The following is a 27,865-nucleotide window of genomic DNA, read 5'->3' as shown; positions in this document are numbered from 1 at the left end:
TAAATCAACGAAACAACAGAACACAACAACTACAACTGTTAAGAATCCCAACTGGACGGAGGCAAACCAGTTGGCTATTTACAAGTGCAGCTGGGAAGTTGAACCAGGGACTACGAGGATCAAATTCAACGAGTGTCCAGAGCGGGTCTTGAACCCGGGTTCTCCGGATCTCAAGGCAAGCCCCCTAACCACTGGGCCACACTGCCTCCGGCAGGTTTAAAGGGGGTAGGTTTAAATTTAGCTTGGTCTTTCTTGACCGCTCGATTGACAAGTTAATTACATCCCGCAAAATAGGATTATCTTGCCCTCTGACTGTAGAAGCCATATCACCACTCTTTAGTCATAAATACGTAATGAACTTAAAATTTATACTCTATGGTGTGGTACTAACACAAAGGGTACATGTTTAAAGGAATGTTAGTAGGAAAGCTTTGTTGGTCTGCGTTTCAGTTTAGAAGTGCCGAATTACAAGCAACAACCCAGTGCCTCAAAAACAGGGGTTTCGGTTACCCGTAGCGGTTCGAATCTCTTGGGCCTACAGTTCCACGGTGCCTCGAAGGAAGGAATGGATTGTTGGCAAACTCGTAGTATACATGATTTTTTCTTAATGCTCTTTTACAGGGAGACTCCTTGATCACTAAATGCATCTACGATACCCAAGATAGGAATTGGGTGACAAACGTGAGTGCTACAACTAATAAAAGTGAAAATCGATCAATCACTGTCTTTTTCAAGTAGTGATTTGTTCTTTGGCGAACTGTGGCATTGGATTGGCTCTGCTGGTGTGATTGCCGTAAGTCCCTAAACTGTCTAGAATTTAAGTCCACGAAACTTAAGTGATCCTGTTTTTTCAATAAGAATTAGCATGTCTAAATCACTGCTTACTCCGCAGTCACCAAGAGAAGACTAAAACTACGCACGGATTAGCCGCAGAAATGCGCATGCTTACTCTCTTTCTCTCTCTCCCTCTCTCTCTCTCCCACACACGTCGCCTCGTCTTAGGGAGTCGCCTGGTCGCCCGGTCGACTGAGTTATTCATCTCTTCTCAGCACAGTAAATGGGCACTATCCGTTCTGGGAAGAGGTTAATATTGCGTCCCAATCGAAGATCGAAACGCACCAATCGCCACATGCTGTGTTACTGAATAGCCATTTGACACTAATTTTCGCCTGATGAAAGCAACAGTGAACTTTAAGTCGTCAAAACGTCGCGATCCACTATGTTATTGTGACAAATTCCTAATTGTTTATTATTCGACAGGTTATTTATTCATTTTTTCATCTTCCATATTAACCGTCTGACTCAAACCTTTCTCTTATCTTTTTCGTTTTTAGATGGACCTTCCAGGAGGGCCTTAGTGGGTTTTTTCACAATAGCCAAGCATGAAAGACCTTGCATCAGTCATTTATCACATCATATACGTATGTGACGTATGTGAATCACTTCACGTTTGTCCTCGGTCACATACGTCACATCGTCAAAATATAGTAGTTCTAAAAAAAAAAAAGATTCGGGAAAGAGTTGACTCATGGGTACAATACGTATAGAAGCTCCGGGTAATGGGTTCCTGTTAATATTTATTAATTCTGTGAATCATTTTGTTTAGGGAGGCATCAGTACAAGAGAGGAAATGTGCTTGTCTTTTCTCGTATACTACCCGAAAGTGAACTTCAGCAGATGCGTTTCATGGGAAAAACCAGCATGGCAAAAATGGAATGATGAATATGTCAAGTAATTACTTTAATTCAAGTCATTCCTCTTTTTCTAGTTCATTACGGTTGTTTCTTTCCTTGTACCCAGATCTCCCACGGTCAGGTAGAAGGGAGATCTTACATTTCCAAACCGGCAGTATGTGATCAGCAGTGGGATCTGGGTACGAGATATAAATGCTGTAGACTAAATGTCCAAATGAACAGTTTCGTTTTCATTGGTGGGTGGATCGCCTTATTAACTCATTTTACTGCCAAATACCCGTTTTACCCCTCGCTATGTTGGTTTACAGTTTTGCCCAAAGAAAGCAATATGTTTTGACTTTTAGCTGTTTGTTTTTGTGCTTCCATTAGCTCCAAATCCCTTTCAGCTAATCCACCCAGACCATACGCACGCATTGATAGTCCTGTTCCGGGACTCCCTCTTATCCCGCCCTGAAAATGGGCTCAAGGAGTTAAAAGAGTGCATGGCCGCGCACTGAGATACGGTTTTTTTGGACATATCTTGTTTAACCTCTTAAACAAAAATCTCCAGGCCCATTTTCAGGGCGGGGTAAGAGGGAGTCCCGGAACAGGACTAACGCATTGATAGACCACAAATCTGGAAACTTCATGCCGATACTCCTTTCCAATGGAGTGTGGGTTCTTAAACTTCCCACAGATTCTATGAACAAGAATTGTATAAGACGGTGCCCACAGCTTTGGCTACCAGTAATGCGTTTCGCTAACCCCACCTCTCTATCAGGTTCCCCTCAAATGTGCTTGAAATAGGGGGTGTAATCATTCGCAAATGTAATTTCGAAGGAAGTACATTTTCTTGGCTTATTTTAAGACCTTGTTTGTCTTGTACGATTTCCCGCGTGGCTGAACCGCCAACTGCCAACCTGAATCATTATTGAGGGGAGATGTTCATGGAACTGATTTTCTTACAGGCAAAACTATTCGTTACTGCTCAAGCCGTCCTTTTGGAATAAAGAAGTAAATCAAGGACTGAGAGAAGCCTACCGTGATACCAATGAAATCTATGCAAGATGTCTCGCTCGTGCTCACATAGCCCTACCGGTAATTGTTACATCCCTTTGTAATTCCCCTAAGACTGTTTCAAAATTAAAAGAAATAGTGTGTCGTTCAGTTTCGGATATGTTGAGGGCAGATGTTAAGATGTTATTTAAAAGTACTGCTGCTGTCTTATGCGGTCGTATCACGAGGGCATTTCACCATTCACCCTCGATAGTTTCGTTATTGAGTTATTCTTCCAGCTGTGACTAATTCAACTTTGTTATGTTGCAGGGTCTTGGCTATAAAGAAACGCAAAAACCGTTAATCAAGACACCGTATAAACCAAAACCTAGCTGCGACATTGTTTCCATGGCTACCCGCGGCGTTGTCCCTGGATCCTTAGGAGTATTGATCGCAGTTGTTTCCTTGATTACTTTCGTTCACTGATCAAATCTCACTACTTTACAGTGCACTAGCTGTTCTAGCCTGCGTAACTGAGAGGGCAAGCGGTGAATAATCCTTCGATGCTATGCCGCCAGCTTGGTTGATGAGCGTTCTAGTACTTTAGACCGAGCCAGTAGATTTTGCCAAGTCAGGCACCAAAAATCATGGCGACTCGCATTTTACTGCTGTCTTTCCTCCTGAACATGATCACCTCTCTAAATTAACGATTCTTGTTAATTTCTAATTAATTGATTAGGTCTAAAGTTTGATTTTAAAACGTTTAGCTTTGTCTTGAAGTTTGGCAATCTACTTTTTGCAGTGTTTAATATTGTTTGTTGCCAAGTGATAATGAATCATTAGCAAAAATTCTTTGACATAGCGGTGTGATGTCACGTGGTTAGGTGACGGGTGAATTAACAAACATTCCCGACCATTTCCTAAAATCCATATCAAATTTTCCATCTTCTTAATTAATTATACCCTAAACTCAGAGCTAATTAGGAATTAATCTTTGTTTATCTAATCTTGCTCTCAGGACAAACACCACCCAGAGTTGGGCGGGCCACACTTGGCGGGGAAAAGACTTGGAAACCACTGAAGTTGTCTCTCTTCCTAATTCTCTACTTGCTGCGCTTCTAAAATGGGGGCCTAGACTGGGTGATTTTGGCCTGTCACTTATAATTTGCACAACAATTAAACGCTTTCTCCGCAGGCAAACCTCACGCGGGCGTCACGAGATTTGTTGAGATGCTTTCGTTCATTTTCAATTCCTCTTTCAGTTTCGCAATGACTTGGGTTTGTAACAAACACTTATTGCTAATCTCGCAATATAGTAGATTTTTCTTGGAACTTATTTTGGGTCGCAATAAGTCTAAAGCCATTAATGTTATTGAGATTAGTACAATGTATCGGTTCCGGCTCGCCCAGGGCCGAGACATTCGATGTAAGGTTAGCGCGACCCGGTCCTGGTTTCACGACCAAGCTTTGACCTACAGTGTCAGGTGGCTTAGTGAGGGAGGATTCGTTGGCTGTGCAACGAGCTTTGATCAGTAATAAAGTTATTGAAATACTTGGAAATGGTGTTGTCACTTTTGTTTGTGTTTTATTGAAAAGCTATTATCATTATTATTATTAAAACAATTATTCCACTCGCGTTTGTTGGATATGAGACAATTATAGCCAACTCAGCGCTACGCGCTTGGTTTGCTACCTATATCCATCACGCGCATGGAATAATTCAGTGTTAAATATAACAGTTAACAGCAAAAAGATATGGTCCATAACACTTAACAGTCAACCCTTGAGCCCCACCCTGAGGCTTCCTTTGTGAAACAAAGAGGACAAAACACGTGAGATTCTTGTGATTGATGATTGCATGACAAAAAAAAAAAAAAACAACAAAAACAGTGAAATGTCGATGTCGCGAACCCCCTTAATAAACGGGGCAAAGCTTGACTGTAAAAGCCCTATTCAATCTTTGCAATTGTCATTTTCAGTTTTCATCAACTCAAATGCACTTGTATATAACGTGTGACAAGGCATTTGAAAGAACTGTATATAAAAGCGCCTGTTTTTTGAAGCGCTATATAAAATTCAAAGTAGGACCATGGTCGAGTATTTTTAAAAACCAATGAAATTGAACATACTTTCTTGAAATGAAGAATCAAACATTTGTTTTGACCTTAGCAGGAAAACAGTAGCGTCTGTGAAACAAGCTCTTTTCTTTCTCTTTAATCTCTCCTTAAATCCCTGATTAGGTTTGCGTGGCCTTTTGTTAGTATTTCAGTGTGTGAGCAATGGTGAGCAATGCTTACGTAACAGTATAATTTTGTCCAAAATCCAGTACACAAAATCATGATAGTGCAATTTATTATTTTTATGATATTGGAAGACGACATTTAAAATCAATGATATTCCGAGATCTTTTTCCGGCACTCCTAAAATAAATGTCACACATATATTGTTAACCATTTAAGATCAAAGAACCATGATAATTTCCTTGTGAAAATTATACTTTGTAATAAAGATTAAACGCGCTTAAAGGCTCTTATGCGTATCGCTATTTCCCTAACAAAACGATTGAGTCTTGGTCGACAGCGCTTATTTTTACCTGACTGTGCAATAGAAAAAGCAGCATCGGAAGCATGATTTTCTCCTTTGCGTTTTCCGTCTTACTTCTTGAGTTTTCTTTCCCGCGGATGTCCGCAGCAACAGGCGATCTCTTATCAACCCACACTTTTTTATCTTCATTGGATGAAGATCAGAATGTGAAATTGTATTGGAATGTTAGCGAAACAAGAAAAGAAATTCTCTTCACTGTCGAGGCCAACACACTCGGATGGGTTGGATTCGGTATCTCTAGTGGACAAGGAAAGATGGAAGGAGCAGATATTGTGATTGGCTGGGTGAAAGACGGAAAGCCTTATTTTCAGGTATTGAACGACTTCTCAATACCGATCTTTCATCACGTCATCCGATTTTAAACTGCACTGCTCATTTCTTTCTTGACGTATCCCGCATGAATGTAAATTTCTCCATATGTGATCAAATTAATGGCCACTTCTCATCGCTGTAGCTTATGCCTGACCTTGTGCTGTTGTAAGTTCCACTATAAAATACAGGCTCCCTAAATAGGCCACTTTCGATATATTAAATTCCAGCCTGAAAGAGAGGTTTAGAGGACGAAGACAAAAGAAAGTGGAAGATAAGCTAATATCTTTCACATTCATTGCAACTTTTTTCTATTGTTTTCGCCCGCCCTGGCTCACTATCACTGAGCTGAATATTGATATTTTGACAGTGCTTCCCCCATCCATTCTAACGAAGCTAGGGAAACTCGGATAATAAATGATTTCAGTTTCACTCGGCTCCTGTCATCTTGCTTTAAGATGAAATTCATAACAAAATAAAGCCTTTATCTCATCTTTCACTTCAACCGTTCAACTGAATCTATCCCATAGTCGGGGAAGGAAAACTGTGTCCACTGGGCTGTTTTGTTCTCAACATACAGAAAGCGATAAAATAGAGCCACGACGAGTTACTCTTTTTGGCCTTTTTCTGAAAAGAAAAATTATTCCGGGAGACAATCCGTGGAGTTCGACAGTAACCAACTTGAATTACACTAGCACAAACATATTTGATCTTCACAGCCTTGTAATGTACATAATCTTAATTTTCTTCAGAGCACCGGTTCTTTGTGACAACCTTATGCACATTCTCTCTAAATGATATGAAAAGAAAAGATGTCACTGTCTCAGACCAATGTCCAAACCGAGTAGCCGTGCAGATTATATATACTTGCTTCAGTCAGCATTGTGCGGTTGGGTGGGTAAAGACCGCCAATTTTTCTTAACTTGATGAAGAAGTATTTTGTCCTTCCAGGCGCTTTCCTGTTGTTGTTAGTGATTATAGCCGCGGTTTTACTTATTTTGCCGTCTATGTCATCAATATGGTGTTTCCAACTTGAAGTTTTATCCAATATAAACACTCGGGCCATATACAATAGCGTATGAATATTGTTGTCGGAAATTTTAAAATTAATTGGTTTAATTTACTTTCTTTTGTGAGGGACGAAAGTTTAGATGGCTGAGCGAAGCATGAGTTTATCAGTAACATTCTTGATTCAGTGCACTAAAAGAAGGGAGTCGTAATTTTCCAATCACTCCAAACAAGATTCGATACATAATGCGAAATCAACAAAACAGTCCGAAAACTTCTATGATGCAATAACCTGCGTGAGTGAAGTTTGCCGTAGGCACAATTAGACTACAATTGCAACTTGCTGCATTCAATATTGAGGCCCATAGTTGCTTTATACTTATCATTAACTGACTAAACAGTCATCTGCAACACTGCTAATCATCTTGGTTGCAAACATTTACATGGCAAAACGTATTTCGTTTTTCCGTTGTCAAGGTTACGTTCATTCCATGTTAAATCTTGCCTTTATTTCAAGTACAGCAATTTTGGCTTATTTTCGTTGCTCGCAACACCAACAAACAACAACAACGCAACAAATTAGGCCCTAATTACAACCTGCGTCATTGATTAACTGAAGAAAATGCCTGACTTTTTGAGGGCAAAGTTACTAAATGCTGATTGGCTGAAACAGAGGGCATTTTTCATTAATCTTGGGAACGAAACCACCGCAACGCACGAAACAACTATATAAAGTTCACAATGACGTGGCGGATTGTCGCTTCGAGTTTCCTGTTTCAGTTGATCTTTATTCACAATCTTTGCAGATTTCCTAAGCAGATTGAAAACGGAAGATGCTTCTTTTTTTCATCACTTTTTGTTTTACAACTCAAATAAACCATATTACGCAATGTAAAGGGTCTGCCCTTGCGGCTGTTTCGATCGTTTCGCTGGTTTCGTTTTGGTGTTTCCGGTTTTAGTACATGCCCTGTTTGAATGCCCCTTCTGGCTCCACCTTCGTTGAAAAATATTTTGTTGTACAAAAGTTTACCTTCACCAACGACGGCGAGTTTGAATCCGCCGTCTACTCGATCAGTCTGCTAGTGGTGACTAGCCTGCTCGTAGGCTAGTGATAACTGACAAAAAATGCCAGCACTGGGGTTGAAATTTCTTAAACCTTTCCACATTACGGTATCGTCATAAATAGTCAACTTAAGTAATCGATTTTGTGTTTTTTGACAGGATCGACATGCTGAAGGTCACATGTTGCCAGAGAAAGATGCTCAGCAAGATTATCAACTGATTTCACTGACGGAGGACAATGGCAAAACCATCATGAAACTGAAAAGAAAGTTTGACACCTGCGATCCAGATGACAATAAAATTGAGGTGTGTTAGTAGAGGCCTCGTTAGCTGTTAGCATAGAAACAGATTCTTCCCGGACTAAGCCAGAAAGAAAGGCCACTGCAACTGCAACTGTTGCTGCCCTTCAAGTTTTGTTTATATAATTTATCTAGTAATTGCCATTTTGAGGTGAGACGAAACACCGATATGCTTCCCCGAACCATGCTTGGAGCCTTTCATTCGCTTTTTAACTATCCTGTTTCTGCAGTCAGAGTAATTTGTTTTTAATTTGAAAACATGCATCTTTCTTAAATAAGGAGCCCATAAATGAGAGCGCTACAGACAGAGCTGTTCTTAGATGGATTTTCTCGCGGAAGCAAACGCATCTGATTGGGCTCCAGTGCAAGCACATTACAATCAATTTATCGATCACTAATTACTCTTGGAATTCGAAATAGCCACTCAAGCAAGCGGGACCTGAGGCCCGGTTCCTGAACGTCCCGAAACTTTTCGGGTCTTTTTCGACAGAGACAGAGATAGACTTCAACCGGGCCGAGAATTATTCCCCACCATTCGTGAACAATGTGCGGGTTCCTTAATTAACTGGACGTACCACGTTTCGACACGTTGTTAGCAGCAAGGGTTGTAAGAAGGGCCTACGGTTTATAGCCTTTATCCGAGAATCGGATCCTTATCTTGGAACCATTTTGTTGTACATGATGATGATAATCCAATTAATCTTGCAGCCAGGAACAACAAAAGTAATTTACGCCTATCATCACGACGACCCTTTATCAGAAAACTCCATTCCACAACACAGTCCACAAAACCGAGGAGCGAGAAGTGTGTTTTTCCTAAACGCCGCTTCAAAGAGACCAACCTTACCCCCTGATACAAAACAATTCGAACTAATACACAACAAGGTATGGTATATTGTCATAATTATCATGATGTATTATCCAAAATATTATGATAGAGCGGTTTTCAAATGAGTGTCGCAAAACCAAAACCAAAGTAGTTACTTTAGCCAATCAAAAATCACGGAGGCAATCCAGTAAACCAATCAAAACACGAAGTAATTACACGTAGCTGGCACAAAGCGCGGGAAAATGTGCACGCGCGAGCCACGATTGGTTTTGGTTTTACTTGTGATTGATTGAAAAAGTGGCGCGAGAAAATTGCACCATTCACTGAGTGAAGTAATGCAAAACCAAAGTAATTCTCTAATTATTTTCGACACTCAATTGAAAACCGCTCTAATGACGATGAATTATTATCAATATTTGTAATAAATTATTTTGATAATGACGTTGATAGTGATAATAAAGATATATGACGATAGTAATTATGATGCTCATTCATGTAACGATTTCAGTTTTGAGTTTCCACGGCGAACATAATTAAAAGTGCCGTCTTAACCCAGTGGCCACTCATAGATTTTACTCTGTCTAACGCCGGACGATTTTACATGTCGATGGGGGAGGGGGGGGGGGGGACCTCGGGCCTTAAAGGGTTAAACTTCGTCAATCTGCATATTTCTCCTGTCTCCGCTGGCTCCAAGCCAGGCTGCTGAACGGAGCTTTCAACAGTCGGTAGCCTTGTGAATCCGGCTTGAGAAAAGGAGGGTTCTTCCTAAAAGCTGGCTTTTTCCTAAGCATGCGGAGATTTTTGGCTTATCGACCTTCATGTGACACTGGAAAAAAAGCCACATCAGTCCGATTTTTGAATTAAAATAACTTCGATCGCAGAGATATCACTGGCTTGATCAGAGGTTTCGAGTTTGCAGCTTTGCTCTCTGGTAACGAAGGTTAGGAGCAAATCTCAAAACATGTCCATTGACGGTGTCGTTGCAATATTTTAAACTATTTCCCAGACCACAATCCCGACAGATGAAACTAGTTACATGTGCGTGGTGCATGAAATCCCCAGACTGAATGAAAAACATCATATCATAAAGGTAATATTATTTTATTCTGAAATAACCAAATGAATGTGCAATTTCTTCTTTTACTACTTACTCATTTGTATAAATTAAACAGGAGGATATAACCATGAGCGAACAACTACGGTGCCCAGTTTTGTAGGTCCTAGCAGTAATTCAATAGTTGACGGAGAGATACGTGATGAGACCTGGCAAACGGCAAAACGCCAGGGAGAAGTATGAAAAATTATCTTACTCCAATTTCTCTCTGGATGTCTGTAGCTAACAGGCAATAAATAAGATTGTTTCCTTGATTGTTGTTAAACCGCAAATTTTTCCTGACCTTTCCCGTATGTGACGTAATTGAGGGCATCGTACATTGATTGGCTAAGTTGACAACGCATGGTAAATGAAGCCATTCTAGAGCATAACTCAAAATAGGAATACTTGAGTATTTCATAGGCTCTATTCGTCTGTAAACATGTCTTTGAGTTAAACTAATCGGTTTCACGCATCTTTCTAACTTTTTTATTTAAAACTTAGGTAATGAAATTACCCCTCGTCTCAAACTGTTTTTTTCTTATCTTCCTCAGCGATCTCACATCCTTTATCCTTTAGCCATACTACTTTAGTCATGCATAATTTTTGTCATCCAACGCATTACCATTGGCGCAAATCTCAAATTTCGAATTTTCTAAATTTTCAACTCCCTTAATCTTCTTTCAGATTGAGCCACTTATCCAATTAGGGAACGAGGGTGTCGTTCATCATATTCTCTTATACGAATGCCGAGATGATTTCCCTGTTCACCATTTGAACTACTCAGGCAAATGTTACAGATCTAATATGCCCCCGCCGTTGAGGGAATGCACTGGAAGGTCAGCAATTGCTGGATGGGCTATTGGCGGAAAGGTCAGTAATAAGAGTTAACAACCAACATACCCGGCCCAACCCACAAGTGCGTATGGGAATCAAACCTGGGCCAAATTGGTAGGAGGCGAGAGTTTATGCCGCTACCTAAAACCTGCTCCATACCTGCGTACAGGGGATTTAAAAATGGCAAAGGAAAGTCTGCTACTAGTCATAAAACCATGAAAATTCCTTTAATTATACTTGTTTCTCTTTTTGCTCGATATCTGAATGTATATGTAGATAGTTTGTAGCTAACATAAAAGAAATGGGTTGAAATGAAATCAGTTTCTTTGATTCGGGAAATTCGCAAATTCAGCCTGATGTAAATGGTCGTAAGCGAGACGTCAAATATTTTAAATGAACAGTCTACTTTTTGATAGATTTCACATTTCTGTTACAATCGCCGTCGTTGAGTCTGAGCTTTCAAAGAAAGGAAATATTAAGAACCTGTTGTACATGTAGTATTGTTACTTTTCAAATACCTCTAACTGAGTGAGGAGGGCGCAAGACTCGAGGAAAACGGGTGCAAGACATTTTGAGTTGTGTTTCTGATAAGTTGACAAATGCAAAGGTGATGTGAGATATTGAGCCAAAAAAAATGATGGAGAACTTTAGTTTTGCTAAGAAATCTTTATATCATACGTTCCCTTCTTTAATTTTTGCGCGAACACGAATATGATTTTAAGATACTTGTTTTCCAATGGTTGCCTGTGGCTGCCTAGAATCTCAGTCTTCAAGAATAACATTTTGTGGTATTTCGTGATTCCCTTTTCTCTAGGCCTTCTATTACCCTGAGCATGCTGGTTTTCCAATTGGAACAGCTGACAGCCCGAAAGTCGTAATCCTGGAGATACATTACGATAATCCTGAAAAGAAGGAAGGTACGGATAACGAATCGTAAATTAATAATCGTTAATTTCTCTCATCCGGGCTTTGGGACCTTGGATACGAAAGAACGAGAAGGATGTCATATTTTACTCGTATCTGTATCTTTCTACCAGGAGTAATGAAACGTTAAGAATTTCGGTCGCTGCTCATTTCTTTAGTTTTGTTGAGCATGTTTTTAAAATTGACTTCAGTAAGAATATTTCGTATTAATATTACACAAACAAGACGCGTTTTTGTATCACCAGATTAGTCTGAAATGAGATATCATTTATGCTGTTCAAACTGCAGATAGACCAAAGTGCGATGGGCCGCACCAAATTTTAAATATTTATTAATGTTTAAACGCTCTTTTAAGTGTTATGGAAATTCGGCATAGTTCGACATTCCCGAAGATCTCGATCTTATTTGGAATTAGCCTCCTTTATCGCCCGCACCTACTTTGTGACGTAGTTCATGACCGGGACAAGAGAGGATGACGTAAGAGAACGGATCCCCCATACATGGGTCTCTTCCAATGATAGTTTTTATTTAAAATCTAATTTTAGCTACTCAGCTATTTTAGAGAGGCACCGCAAGTTGTAATGACGTAATGAAATTTTAAATACACGCGGTGTTGGGAACGAGAAGTTAAAATAGCTTTGCGAAATTAAAGATTTGACGATAAAAACTTGCGACAAAACGTTACTTAATAACATTGTATAAGATTTAAAAAGTTAAAAACTATAAAAGATAAATTTTAATAAACGATGATGGGGCATGGGGATCCGTTCTCTTAGGTCATCCTCTCTTGACCGAGATATGCAAAGATCTGACTAAAATTTACAAGATATAGTAGTGTAGATAAGATATTAGGGACCTTAAGATCTATGACGGCGACTTCAACGAAAACGTCACCTTAAAATATCCCTTTGCGTTATCATAATTCTTTGGAAGTTATTTTATCTCGTTCACTTCTTACAATTTGGGCGAAGTATCCTAGAAATAAATTGGTACGAACAGTTACAAAAATAGAGAATAGAAAATTTTCTGTTGCATGCTCACGTTGTCGTCAAAACCTCAAATTTGGTAATTTCACGTCGTCGCGTCCTAACGCAGAGTACCGCAAGAATCGGTCCTAAAATCCGTGCTGCACGTGCAGCACGATTATTTATGCTCTTTTAACCAATGATATCATTGTTTTTCGCCATTGTTGTTGCCGTCGCCGTCGTAAAATCTTAAGCTCCCTAAATTGACAGGGGCGCACGGATACTCCCAGTCATTGCCAAGGACAATAGCGCGCGGCCAAACCGAATGTGAGGGATTTTATCCATGAACGTGAACATGACCGAAAAACGGTTCAATCAGTGAAGTTCAATGTCTCAGCGAGAAGGGTGGATTGCGCCACGTTGTAATCTGAGGAAGACACTTGAAAATTAAACAATAACAAGAACCCATGAGTAGGAGCGAACAACTGCCCTATATTCCTGTTACGTCTTTTCCACAGACCGATTTATTTTTAGATTGAATTTCCCGGGAGTGAGACTCCCGTGGGGCCCCGATGACCAATCACAAGAAACGAACTTGGCGTCATTGCGTCACCGGGCCGGAACGGCTTTTTTCTCCGAGGGAAAAGGTAGTCTAAAAATAGATCGGTCTGTAAAAATGCTGTGACATGAGCTTAGTATGGAAGTTGATCGCTCCTAGTCTTTGGCTCCTGACGATAACGCATGGATGGCGAACTCGCAATTTGCTGACGCGTGAATGTCGCATAGAACATGATGCACAGAATTTGAAATATCAATGTTGAATATATCAAGCGCCTTCATCATGTTGTTTCCTTTTTGATTTTTAAAGGAATAATTGACAGTTCTGGGTTCCGGTTTTACTACACCAAACAGCTGAGAAAATATGATGCGGGGCTATTGGTGGTTGGAGCAAGCGCAGATAATGCACTTATGATTCCGCCAAAAGAAACAAACTGGGAAATCAATGGCTACTGTAATTCTAACTGCACCAGACAGGTGTGTTGCCTTGTACCCTGGTTCTAAAAGGATAAGTCGTTTTGTCTTCATGAGTTGATTGAGCAACTAGAGATAAATAGAGTGGTCGGAACTTTGACTTCTTTTTATAATTCTTGGTTATAAGAAAATTTGGTTTTATCAAACGAGCTGATAACCACAGTCAGATTCCAAGCCGATGCGCCTGCCTTAGCCCCGTTCGAGCGTCAGCTCATCGTTAGATTAAAGTGCCTATCATCTCAACGCAGTTTTCAAGTTTACTTTATTTATTTATTTATTCTCCGAAATTGTCCAAATACATTGCGTTGTTTGTAGAACCTTTGCATTGAAAATTCATTTTTTTATTTGCTTTGAAATACGGAACAAGTGGTCATACTTTAATCCATAGCCGAGCAATAAAGGGGAATGGGTTCGATACCGAGTTGACGTAATAAATTAATTTGCATCGCTGTTTTTCAAAGAACCAACCAAATTCAAAGTAGTCTATGACGTCAGCCCGATATTAAACCCATTCCCCTTCATTGCTCGGTTATGATCAAAGTATAACGACTTTTTTCGTCTTTCAAAGCAAATAAAAAAGTGATTTTTCAATCCAATGGTTCCAAAAACAACACGATATATTTGGACGATTTATTGGATGATTAATTGTGTATTATACACCCTTTTAATAAGTCTAATATATGCCGTTTTCCGCTAATGACGTCGAACTCTTGCTTTCAAATTTTATTTAGAAATGTACAAAGGCCTAAAACTTTTCCGATTTCTTTTCTTGTTTGAAGCCTTAGTACATTTCTGAATAAATTTTAAAAGCATAAGTTTGACGTCATTAGCGGAAAACGACATATATTAGACTTATTAAAAGGGTGTAGTCTTGCTGTATTTTGGCGAGCCCGTAGGGCGGGTCAAAATACAAGAGGCAGATAAAAATGTCCCACGATACTACACACTAAATCGTCCAATAAGAGATTTATTACTCAACTCAGTCGGAAAATAGAACAAACGTAAAGCTCAACTTATAACTTGCTCCCTCGCGAGAAAAATTATCTTACGAGACTATTCAGTGAGCGACCCTTCAGGTTTCGCGCACTTATATTAGGTTGCTGTTGATTGGTCGAAACGAAAACTTGTCAAATCTTTCAATGAGTCGTCGAGCAAAGCGTCGTACATAGAGTATATTACATGGCCGTGCGGAGATACGAAATTTCTCATTGTGACACTATGTTGTGCAAGCATCTATGTTGTCGGTCAATTCCGCTATCAAGTTGACTCCGCTTTTACTTAGGTCAAATAGCCCAATTTCGAATTTCATTATAACCGCTGACGAAAAATGCAAAAGACGCATTGGTACAGGGTTAACCTCTACCTGAAGGGTATCAGGGGAAGTTTTCTCATCTGTACATGTGTGTGATGTTTCCTTTGAAGATTTCACTTTTTCTTTGATATATATTGATCTAATTTTTTTGGGTCGAGGCTAACCCTGTACAGAGATGCTTTTAGTTCTTCAATCCAGGGGTTTTGATGAATTCGAAACTGGACAATTTGTGATCCTTATTTTACCGAGGTTCAATATGCACTCTTCGTTGTAAGCAGCTATCAGCCCCCGAAAACAGATTGAAAACACCTTTTCCTTCCCTCCAGGTCTGCCTGACGCATCTCAACATATCTTCTTATTAATGTTTCGTATCATGTTATCGGTTTATGTATCCATAAACTTATCCATTCAGTCTCAACATTACAACACAGAAAGACAAAAAAGAATTGCATTATGCACTTACTGAAACTCGAACTCGGGCCCTCCACAACACTACAACAACGAACATGCTCAACCCAACACAGTTCTTTTCATTATTTACTTTTGTATATTAATAGTCAATAATTATCCCTGTCTAATAACCAAGAATAATCCAGGGGCACCCAACGAATCTGTTCCTCACATTATCTGTTCCTCAGAGGAATCTTGCTGGCTGGCAAAAATACAGGTGTTTCGATGAGCTGGCTGGGAAATTTTGTTATTGATAGAGGTTTTGCCTGGGAATTACTGACTTTTTCTAGCATTTCATTCCGAGCTGGCTGTAGAAACTCTGAAGACTGAGGACGACGAAAAAAAAGGACCTCTTCCCTCTCCCAAACATACGACGGCTGGTCAGAGTGATTGCGCTTGCGGAAAAAACCGGTTTTTTCCCGGTTTTGTCGCTTTTGTTCGGTCGTTTCGGATCGAGGGATTTGAAAGCGCACGGAATTCCTGACTGGGAAATAAATTTGATCAGCTGGCTGGGAAACCAACCAATTTTATCTAGCTGGCTGGGAAATTTCTTGTGTGTCTTGCTGGGAAAAAGGAACAGATATTGTTTTCCCAGCAACACTGAAAAACACCTGAAAATGCCTTAATAACATTTATTTTCATTAACTGGGTTATAATAATACATTTTACAACAAATTGGTCGTTGGGTGCCCCTGATAATCCTAACCTGATCCTAATTATTCTCTAGGCCTAATTTAGGCTCCAAAAAAAGTTTCTTCCATTCATCTGAGTGCGTATTCATCCTAGATAAAATGAGGAACACCAATTTAACCTGGGGAAATTTTAAAACGGATTAAACCTGAGCCCGGATTTTACCGCCAACATCTACACTATAACAATATTTACAAAAGACAAAAAATAGTTTCATTGTGCTATGACCAAAGAAAGCTCAATAGCGCAAGTCCCAACGGGCTTTGGGAAGTGCAGTGCCTCGTGCTCAGCTGAGCTACTCTATTGTTATGAAATGGTTTTATTTTGCGTCGTCAATGTCAATGGTAGATGAATATCTTTAGATCTCTTATTTGCTCCCGTTTTCGTCAATCAACATTTGTACATGCAACATAGTTATTTATGTCTTAGCTTTGCTGCGGAGATCAGCTGTAAACCTCTTATTTTGTCCTTTTTCTGCTTAAGGGCTTCAAAGGATCCAAGCTGCCAGAGGGAGGAATCAATGTATTCGCTTCTATGTCACACACACATCTCACGGGTAAATAATAATTTTACTTGAACTAGTAGTAGGGAGAGCGTTCCACAACTTACGCTGCTTGCTGTGGCTGTATTTAAAATAGCTCCGAAATGCCAATGACAAGGAAATTGCCGTGGCAACGAGGAAAAGGTACGCGACGGGACAAAAGCAGGTGGATAGCAGAAGTCCATTTTCAGGGAGTCGGAGGTTATGCGTTCCCACATCCTCTTCCACCTTAGCCTTAAAATTGGACAATTTAGCATCTTTCGTGAGAAGCAATTTGAGTGACTTCCCGACAAAACTTGAAACAAAAGACTAAAAAAATAGCCAATGGCGTAAGCTTGAAAACAATAGAGTGTACCCAACTAATCCTCTGGGAATTGAGCTCTATTATCATGGAAACGTTTTCTTTTGTTTCGGTAGAAAATCAAGGTTACTGATCACGCGAGTGAAAACATCCTATAGAGGCGGAAGACCTTAGACAGCAATGACCAGAACCAATTTGCTGACCAGCGGTTTTCGTTAAAACAATGGTTTGCTGGGGGTGCTCAGTCTCGCGGTCTCAGAAAACCTGGTTGTGGTCATTGTTATTTAAGGTTTTTCTATAGAAACTGCCACGGTAGCAAGTTAACTTATGAAATTTGCTAAAGCATGTTTAAAATGAGCAGATGATTGCAGACGCTCCTAGGGTACTTAGAGTCCAATTGTTGATGCAAACCTTTGGAAACATGAAGAATGGTCATATTTTTCGATCTTGTGGTACAGTACGAAATGGAGAAGTGATCTTCGCACCTAAAAAATTCAGGTGGCTTCAAAGGCATACAAAGCCACGACTTCTGCAATGCAGGCACAACAACCAACAAACTGCATGAGCTATGACGCCGTTCACTTAGAAGCAAGTCAAACTGCTGGGCCCATGCGTTTCCGCGAAACGAAAAAAAAAATGCTCAACTGTATTGTTATGAACTAAAACGAGTAATTATATGTTATTTGCCAGCTGGGCGGCCCGTATAGTGAAAAACTGTGACCGAGGTCTTGAAAATGCTGCTCGAGGCCGCATGCTGAAGGTAGCTTTTCAAGACCTCGGTCACAGTTTTTCGCTATGCGCACCGACCCTTAGCCGGTAAATAACTTTTTGTTTTCCTCTCTGAAATCACTTTTTAAATTGTTGACTCGCATCGCGTTTGATAGCGAATGTAGCATTAAAGCGACTTACAAACTGAACGTTTCAAAGAGGAATATTTTTATTTAAATTATATTTCTAAACCTCTTGTCTAATAAAAAGTAACTCCTGTATGTAAACGGATTCGGTGTCAAAAAATGGAAATGAAAGGTCGAGGACAAAAAACTCTCCGAGCATTACCGTGCCAGTGGGCAGAGATCGATAGGAAAATCCGGACCGCGCGAAGAACCAATCAGATTGCAGGATTCGATACCATGCCCTCTCGGAAAAAAATAACGAATTTTATTATGATACGAACTGAAGAATAATGTTGTGTGTTTTTAGGCCGCAAGATCTTTCTCCGCCACATCAGAAATGAAGTAGAGCTTCCAGAGATATCTAGAGACGATCATTATGATTTTAACTTCCAGGTAATTCACGTCTCAAAGGGGCCGAGTAAGTCAATCTAACTTGGTTTTCGTATTATAGTTTCATTCAGAAAATATATTGTTTCATACGAATGGCATATTTTCTGAATGGAATAGTCTGGCTATCTTCCGGTTGATGTTGCAATGTCGTCATTGATACATGATCTCCGGGGCACCCAACGATAATCTGCGGTGAAATATGTGTTCGGGAGAGTCTAACTGTTGTATGAATTTCGGTTCTACGTTGCCAAACAGCTACAGATTTCTTTACTAAAACATTACCTAAAAGATTCGCAACCAGGGAAAAGTAGTCCCTTACGTTTTCGGAAGAGATATATGTGCAATTTTGGGCACTTGAAAAGGTCACCTAGCAGTTTCAGATGATGAGCAAATGATTCGGTGCGAAGTTTTTAGAGGGTAACGTTCAGCCAGCAATTTCTGAAATGACGACATCATTGCCTAAAAGTTTCGGACACTTCAATTTTCAGCTAAGATATCCGAAGAGATCAAATTCTTCATCTTACAGTGAAGATTTTAATAGAAATAAATGAGGACATTTAAGCCTTGTCAATTGATGTCAATGAAATCCGAGTATGATGCTGACTTTAATGTAGCACGAGGTTTAAAGCTGAGCACAGTTATAAGGCTGGTTCACACGAGCGACGCAAGAGCAAGCAAATACATGTGTGAATTACCATAATGCAAATACAAGCGCAAGCACCGACGCAAGAAATGGAAAATTTTCCATTTGCTCGCCTTTTGTGTTTGCATTTCTTACGTGTGATTTGGTGTAACGCAAACGCAAGGTGAAAAATACTCGTTCCATTTCTCTAGGGATGAAATCAAGATGGCTTCTTCAATCAATTACTAGATCATGGTAATCTCCCCGAAGTTTTCTTTTTCGAAAGATGTCTCGAAACCATGGACCTTATTCAATGGCGGTCAATTTATAATTCTTTTGGTCAAGTGCAAATTAGCCTACCAAGGTTCGATACCATACAGTGAATTGAAAAGAACTCTTGGCTAAAATGAGGCTTGGTAGTAATTTGCGCATTAGAAAAATAAAAATAAATCAGGTGCCATTTTTGAATAAGGTCTATAAACGTTTGGATCTTGTTCTCATGCTATTGTTGAGGCCATCGCCTTATTAGCCAAAGACCAAGAGGGAGAAAGAACGTCAAGCAACACATCAACTTCGTCCGCCATCTTAGGATACTCAATTGCGCGCGCGTTGTTTCAATGTGTTTGCATTTGCGTTGGATGTGTGATCTTCCTTGCGCTTGAATAGATGGAGTTCAGCTTGACAAATACCACGCAAACCTTCGCATGTTGCCTTCTCGATAAACAAAAATTCGACTTTTCAAAGCGCCATTGCTCAGAGATATCTGGTATATCGGGCTCAAAATTTCAGAGCTATCTCATTATGCAATGCACTTTCAAATAGTCAGTACTTTATTCTCGGTTTACTGATTATAGAAAACGATAGCTTTGTGATAGTGAGTGCTAATGTGGCAAAAAAATTTAAACAAAGATACCTCTATATCATGGAAAAATGACTTACAGCGTTCGCTTATAAGGCAGCTTAAGCACGAGCGTTTTTGAGACGCGGACGGGACGGAAGCCGGAAGTGAGCTGTTTTCCCTTTTAACTTGTCTTCAAACAACCACATTTACATTGCTAAGATTCTTTTCTCCATTAGAGATGATTCGTATAACAATCTGGGAGACACCACTGTCCTGACACGGGAAATGTCCTCTCCCTAATATGTCGCTAGAATGCCAGTGTGAGAGCTCAGCAGTAGACAGCTTTTATAGATGATAACATTCGCCACTGAAAACGGTACTAAATCTCTTTTATCTATTCGCAGGAATATCAAACAATGAGGAAAGAAGTTCACGTTGCTCCAGTAAGAAAATTACTTTTGAAACGTTATCCTCCTTCTCCTCCCTCACTGAACATAATTTTCCCCGACCATTCCTCTCTCAAACTAAATCGTCAACTAAAGAAGACTTTCAAGATGGAATCCTAAAGGAATACCGACTTTGGCTTGAAGTCCGCGAGTTAAAATTGAACCCTGTTGCTAACTTTGCTCGTAAGAGTATTTCTGATCGAAAGCCAAATAATATACTAAAGAAACTTTATAATTTTTTTACAGGGGGACGCCTTGATAAATGTGTGCGTCTATGACTCGACTGATAGAACTGGTTTCACACGGGTAAGTATTATGGCGAGTCAATTTTATGCGGTCTAGAGATAATCAAAGGTAGTCACACTACGTATCAGCCCAATAACAATTGGCCATATTTATTCGCTTCACCTAGGGCGAGGGTCGAGAGTAACAAATTCTTCTCTACAGGCGTAGAGTCAGATTTTGCCTTCCACTAAGGTAATAGGGACCTTACGGTGAGGAAAGAGCTGAGCAAACTGCCTCACGAGGCGGTTTGCTCAGCCGTTTTCGCACGTGTGCGGGGAACTTTTGGTGAGAAATTCGCCTAGCGAGGCCGTGAGCAAAAATTCAAATATGTTTGATAGTTTTCGCCTCGCGAGGCAAATTCCTCGTTGTGTGCGGCCATCGTGAGAATCGAGTTGAGCTTGGTCAATCAAGCATCCAATAAAAATACATGGAATTCTCACGTGAGTTCAGTGACGTCGGAATTTCTTCCTCTGACATCATCTTGAACCGCTGTAGTCACGTGAATATGCCATGTATTTTTATTGGATGCTTGATTAAACGAAGGTCAGCTCGATTCTCACGGTGGCCCCACACAGTGAGGAATTTGTCTCGCGGAGCCAAAAATATCAAACATGTTTGATTTTATCCTCACGGCCTCGCGAGGCGAATTTTCACCACAATTTCCCCGCACACGCCTCGCGAGGCAGTTTGCTCAGCTCTTTCCTCAAGTGTGCGGCGGGCTTAAGCCCGCCACACACGGTGAGGAAAGAGCGGAGCAAACTGCCTCGCGAGGCGGTTTGCTCAGTCGTTTCCTCACGTGTGCGGGGAAATTGTGGTGAGAAATTCGCCTCGCGAGGCCGTGAGGATAAAATCAAACATGTTTGATATTTTTGGCCTCGCGAGACAAATTCCTCAATGTGTGCGGCCATCGTGAGAATCGAGCTGAGCTTGGTTTAATCAAGCATCCAATAAAAATACATGGCATACTCACGTGACTCAAGCAGTTCAGGATGGTGTCGGAGGAAGAAATTCCGACCTCACTGAAGTCACGTGAGAATGCCATGTATTTTTATTGGATGCTTCATTGACCAAGCTCAACTCGATTCTCACGATGGCCGCACACAATGAGGAATTTGCCTCGCGAGGCGAAAAATATCAAACATGTTTGATTTTTTCCTCACGGCCTCGCGAGGCCAATTTCTCACCAAAAGTTCCCCGCACACGGTGAGAAAACGGCCGAGCAAACCGCCTCGCGAGGCAGTTTGCTCAGCTCTTTCCTCACAGTGTGCGGCGGGCTTTAAGATTCTATGACGGCGACGTCAACAAGAACGAAAGCAATAGCATTTAATGAGCAAAACAATCGCTCTGCACGTGCAGTGTGAAAATTTGTACATTTCTTTTCACTTTTCTGCAAAAATACAAAGTGAAATGACCAAATCTCAAGCTCTGAGGACAACGTGAGCACATAGCGACGAATTTTATTTTTTTCCGCCTGGTTTCAACATCGGTCCTCCCACTTCAGTCCCTGAATAGTTGGGGTAGTTCCACGAACTGGACTAATGACGAAAAAGTTTGGAAAATGTAAACCTGTAATTTTGAACGATGTTTTCGAAATGACCAGCTCCCGACGTCAAATGAATGGCTTCATAGCTCACTTGGTTAGAGTGTCATACCGGTATCGCGAGTTAAGGTAAAGACAGTAAAGGAGATCCCCCTTTAAATATTTATAGCTACTTCGTAGCTATAAAACTCACCAAAGACTCAAAATGAAAAAGCGGCGTTTTCGGTGAGTTGTTTAATTTGTACACACTAGATTCAAGACGGGGTTAATTTCTCTCTGCGTCCAAACTTGCGCTCTTCAAGTTTACCCAGCTTTGCGTGTTTGTTCGTAGTTTTTGTGTCTCATAGTTAGTTTTATATCTCTAGACCGTGGTAAATGATAAATCTGGTAGGGGAAACACAGTTCTGATTGGTCTTCTCAAATCATGACGGTTCGGGTGGAAAAACAGCGAAATAAGGTGTTTATCGTTCGCCCTTTTTTGCATGCGCGTCAACGTTAAGCTTTAAAGTACCGTTCACTAGTGACTGAGTAGGTGTTTATTCCGAAAACTTAAAAACTCGGTGATTCTAAATGATATTGAAGTCAAATATTTCTCTATTCATTCCTTCACTCGCTCCCTCCCTCATATAATTTTTTTTTCAGTCATCCGTTTATTTATTTATTATTCATTCATTCCTTTGCTTTAGGGAGGTCTTGGTACAAGGGACGAGATGTGCATCTCACTGTTGTTGTATTATCCTAAAGTAAACACTTCTTTATGCCTTTCAAGTGAGCAGCCAGCTTGGCAAAAATGGGACGAACAATACCTCAAGTAATTATTTCGAAATTTTGTATGCTTATCTGTTGGCAGGTTTGAGCACGTAAGACCTTTGACGTAAGGGATTCTTGTGCGCGCGCACCTAATACTCGTGACCATTCTTCTCGCAGACCCATCGACCCAAAAACTCATCGGTGTTCAAATCCTGCCAGTTTCGCAGGGCATTTGAATTCTAGATAACATAAAATTTTACCTTTAAAATATATTTGAACCCATTGTCATTATCGTTTATAAATTTCTCCCCTAAATGAGGCAGTGTGGAACAAGGTTTGCATTTGGCTGCCACTGGTTCCAATCCCGCGCTATGTATACAACCAACTGGATGCTTCCTATCAGATGGAGTTTTTTATTTCAAATATTTCCTTCGCTTTTCATCGTGGTAAAGCGCATTTCAGCACGGTATGCACAAGCAACCGTGCTGTTGAAATGATACACACGAAAAAAAGCACGCCGTGGATGGAAAATTAATTGCAGATAGGATCCGGATGATTTGTTCCCTGGTCGGTGCTGTACATGTGTTGCAGTGCGTCAAGTGACGTCATTAACAACGTCAGCGTAAACGTCGCAGAGAAATAAAGATTTGTTGTAAAATTTTAGCTAAATAACCTAAGAGTGGATGTAGGAACACCATCGCAGTAACTTAACGGAATAGAAAATAACTGTTTTATTTTCACGTTGTCTGTGGTCATTTCACATTTGTTGTTTTGCAAAGGACTGGAATGAAATGAACTCAAATGCATGCCGCACGTGCAGAACGCTTCTTTTTGCCCTTTTTATCATGAGTTATTATATCAGATCAAAGTTAAACGGGTGCGAACATTATGATCTACATGGGCAGACATTCTCTTTATTATTTAAGCCAAGACAAATAGAAATATTTTCTTGTTACAGACAGAACTATGAATTACTGGGGAAGCCGACCTTCTGGAGTGGAGCCGTGGACGAGGGACTAAAAGAAGCCTACCGCGAGACCAAAACTGTCTTATCGTTTTGTGTGGATAAAGCAAAACAGGTAAATTATTGTACATAGGGCTGTTGCTTTTTTGAGTGTCAAAAGAAGTACCAGTGCCGCTCAGTATTGCTGCATGTTTATAGGGAATAAAATGCGTGTTTTTAGTAAACTGGTTGCATTTCATGATTGGATTCAGATTGATTCATTTAATCGCCTGATTTTCAATCGAGGACGACTACCTGTTATCACAAATGACGGAGAATGTTAATCTAAACTAATCATATTACCTGGTTTTGGCTTTTTGTTTATCGAGAAGGCAACATGCAAAGGTTTGCATGGTATTTGTCAAGCTGAACTCCATCTATTCATCCATCGAAAATAATTCACATACTTTCAAAACATTTTCGCTAATGAAGGGGTTACCTTCAATCAGAAACAATTTTTAAAAGACTACTTTTTGTATGTTCTTTTGTAGGTTTATGGTGTCAGTCCTAAACCAGTGATCAAGAAACCTTACCAGACAGAATCCATGTGTAAAGACACGGTCTCCGTGGCTAGCAACTTTGTCCCAGGATACTTCAGTGTGCTAGTCACGATAACATGTTTGATTGCTTTCATCCGCTGAACTGAAACAACAGTGCTTCAGAAATTCCCCTAACCCACCCTAGAGGGATTTAGCGACCTTTTTGTACATCTATCAGTTAGCCTTTGTTAAAGAGAAAGCACACCCACGTCGCGTTTATTTTTATTTGAACATGTAGTGATTAGATTTGCTCTGCCTCTCATATGACGGAGGTTCAAAAGGTTTTTCAGCTTAGCGCGTGCGAGTAAGCCACACACGCAGCTCTAAGAGCTGCTCACGTCAGCTCGAGATTCAAAATGCTTCACGAAAAATAAACAAATACCGCTGATTTCGCTCACCTTTCTTCTAATTCTTTATATATGTGGAATATAAATAGACATCTCCTATTCACGAAAGCTACGAAAAATTTGAACAAACGGTTTGTCCATGTCTAAGGACAGAATATTTTTATTTGTGTGAAATTAAAATTTATTTGTGGATAAATGCTAGTAACAAGATCTTTATATTGTTACTAGCATTTATTCATTCAATAAACCTGAAGAAGGCTGGTGTTGGCCAGCCGAAATATTGCAACAACGCCTATCTTCACGTTGTCTTGACCAACCTTTGCAGGATATTTTCTATTTTATAATACTGTACTTTGTGGACAGGGCAGAAAAAGATGACAAACCGTTCCAAATTTTAGTCCCTTTCTACCACCTTAGACCTGGCAGGGTAGCTGGTTCGTGAAAATAATTACATACATACCCACTTATTTACCTACGTACCTACCTACCTACATAATTACCCGCCCCCATAAGGGCTTTGCAGGGCCAATGAAACACAATTAACGAAAAAACGGAAGAGAACAACAACCGTGACTGTTAAGAATCCTAACTGGCCGGAGGCAAATCAGTGCAGTTGGGAAACTGAACCAGGGACTACCAGGACCAAATTCAACGAGTGGTCAGAACGAGTCTCCACCCTAAATTTTCGGATCTCCAGGCAAGCGCCTTAACCACTGGGCCACTTAGTTGCACTGTTACAGTAAGATCTTGGTGTTGCATATTTTGCGGTGGCCATGCAAACTTTTTTACTCCCAGTTCTTGTACTTTATTGCTACCTTTCGCATGCCGGAGCTTTCTTCGTTGTGCTCTTCCTCTAGTATTTCCGCTTTCAGAATGCTTGCTCTTGCTACACGATCAGATTTCGGAGCTTTTCTCTGAACTTAAGTCCACAGAACTTTCATCTGAGCTACTCACTTCACTCTCGCTACTAATACCTTCCAAACAGCTGGTCCTTGCATCATAAAAAATTATCTATTCACTACTTGCACGATCCCATAATGCAATCCGTTTTGGTGGGGGTTCTTTACATAAAAACAATGGATATCCTGTTCACTGAAGCATGATAACAGTCCCAAGAGTAAATAACTTGTATTGTTTTTATGTAAAGAACCCCCTGAAAACGCATTACATTATGGGATTGTGCAAGTCGTGAATCAGAACGAAAAACTCGTACTCGCAGTCGTACTCCGATCTAAGGCAATCGCCAGGAATTAGCAAGGGGAGATAATGGTGGAAAAAGGGGAGGGTCACAGTTTTTTGATCCCTTCAAAAGGGAGGGCCATGAAAAAATAGATGAGAGAGGGCCACAAGAAATTAAGCCATTGTAATCATTAAGGGATGCTTAATAATATTATGTTATAACACGAATACACACCATGTATGAAAATTTAAAGTTTTTAATGTATTGCATGTATCTTTGTTTCTAGTGGTAAATAGAAACTATTATCATCCTATTGACCCAAAAGCTTTTTTGGTCCTGTTTTTCCGACAAAGATAATATAGATATCACCTACATGTTAGGTTTGCCTTATTAAAAGTCCTGAAACATTTTTTTCTATCACCGTATAACAAATTTGGAGCCATTATTTATCATACAAGGAAAGGTTACGTTTAAACAAACGTTGGCCGTGTAGCACTATATTTTAAACAGTGCTACACGGCCAACGTTCCTTGTACTTGTACATGTTCATTGCCGTGACTTTAAGATCTTCAATTCCCACAGCCTGCTCTCGTCTGACCTTGTCGCTCAGTCGGTAGAGCGGCGGAGATCTAACCGGAAGGTCGTGGGTTAATTCTCACCCTGGTCAGAGTTTTCTCTGTCCTTGTGTGGACCCATTTCCATCAGTAGGGCTAGCGTTCACATGGTTCATATGGGATAGAAATTCAGCACTTCACATTACACTCTATTCAGTTAACATTATTTATCATAGTCGGGGGGTGGGGAGGAGGGGTTCAGAGAACTTTAGTTTGAGTTCCAACGGAGGGTCAAGACATTTCAATCCCGTCCCATTTATTCTAATGTATTTTCCCACTCTCTATCCGTTATATAACATTTGCATTTGATAACGGTGGCTCAGTTGGTTGAGCACCGGGATGTCACGCGGGAGGTCGTGAGTTCAACTCCGGCCGGACCAAGTGCTGCCTTTGTAATTACATCCGCAAATGGTTAGACTTTCAAGTCTTCTCGGATAAGGACGATAAGCCGGAGGTCCCGTCTCACAAATAACTTCCATGTTCATTAGTTCCCTGTGGGACGTTATAGAACCCACACACTATTCGAGAAGAGTAGGAGATGAAGTTCCCGGTGTTGTGGCTGTCCTCTGTGTGTATATGGGTGGGTGGGTATAGCAGGTCCACATCAGCTGAATAGCTGCCAAAACTTCAACCTGCTTAAACAAATAAATAACAAAAAATAAAATAAAATAACAAACAGACCCAGCTTACCAGAACAGCATCAACAGCAAAAGACCTCGGCCTGGTAGTTAGTGTGCCTAGGACAGAATACATGACTGCAAATTGTCATCCTACCCCACCACTGCAAGACGGGGAACAAAATTTCTGAGCTTGGCAATAATCCCGATTGATTTACTGACTTTTTGACAAGTGTAGTTTAATATAGGATATTTCCATGAGAGGTTCGTCTCAATGAGTATACCAACCGGATATTTAACATATATTTTTTTTTATTTCTAATGGTCGGCTAGTATTTGAGTTGCTATCTATTATTGTCATTATTCTAAAATTGGGATGAAAGGAAAGAGTCTCTTGGCGTGGACGAAAGATGATACGGTTAGATTTTTCGACATTCAAGGTTAGTTTACTGACAGTTAACCACGTACACAGTTTGGAAAGCTCTTCGTTAAAATTCAGTTTCAAGTGTTATAAGATCTCCTTTTGCATAAGTTACACTAGTATCATCGGCAAACAAGTAGAAATGAATCTTATTGAAAGATTTATATAACTCAGACCATAGATATACAAAAAAAATAATAAAGCAAGGGTCCCAGTACGGAACCTTGAGGAACTCCGCAAAGTGTTTGACTGGCATCCGATATATAGCCATTAACAGTCGTATATTGTCTGCGACCAATTAGATATGACTTAAACCAATCATCGATCATTTACTACCGGTGACGAGGATGTTGATTGCAAAGAAGATATTGCAACCTCTATCGAACGTGTAGACTATTTTCGCGGCCGCGAGTTATGTCGAAAAGGACAATAAAGTTGCGACGTTACTTGCT

The 27,865-nt window shown here is 40.3% G+C and overlaps 2 protein-coding genes across 2 annotated transcripts in view; both read left to right on the top strand.

The window, feature by feature from the left end:
- The window catches only part of LOC138017511 (DBH-like monooxygenase protein 1), a gene marked incomplete at its 5' end in the record, with an annotated part of 28,080 nt that extends 23,851 nt beyond the window's left edge, over positions 1–4,229 (top strand). Inside the window, 4 exons of the mRNA XM_068864577.1 lie at positions 622–681; positions 1,607–1,731; positions 2,642–2,771; positions 3,000–4,229. Of these exons, the coding sequence (XP_068720678.1) occupies positions 622–681; positions 1,607–1,731; positions 2,642–2,771; positions 3,000–3,155 (471 nt within the window). The remainder of the gene's footprint in view (positions 1–621; positions 682–1,606; positions 1,732–2,641; positions 2,772–2,999) is intronic.
- A 984-nt stretch (positions 4,230–5,213) lies between these two features.
- On the top strand, positions 5,214–24,622 carry LOC138015956 (DBH-like monooxygenase protein 1). Its single transcript, XM_068863103.1, has 14 exons — positions 5,214–5,584; positions 7,812–7,958; positions 8,660–8,836; positions 9,787–9,870; positions 10,561–10,746; positions 11,525–11,627; positions 13,468–13,634; positions 16,567–16,639; positions 18,126–18,211; positions 20,076–20,114; positions 20,364–20,423; positions 22,629–22,753; positions 23,651–23,771; positions 24,187–24,622. Exons 1-14 carry the CDS (start codon positions 5,297–5,299, stop codon positions 24,334–24,336), a joined length of 1,806 nt encoding a protein of 601 aa, XP_068719204.1. The 5' UTR covers positions 5,214–5,296; the 3' UTR covers positions 24,337–24,622.
- The last annotated feature ends 3,243 nt before the right edge of the window (positions 24,623–27,865 follow it).

Source organism: Montipora capricornis, chromosome 9 (assembly GCF_036669925.1).
Source record: "Montipora capricornis isolate CH-2021 chromosome 9, ASM3666992v2, whole genome shotgun sequence".
NCBI classification, from domain to species: Eukaryota; Metazoa; Cnidaria; class Anthozoa; order Scleractinia; family Acroporidae; genus Montipora; species Montipora capricornis.
This window is presented reverse-complemented; position numbering and strand designations above follow the sequence as displayed.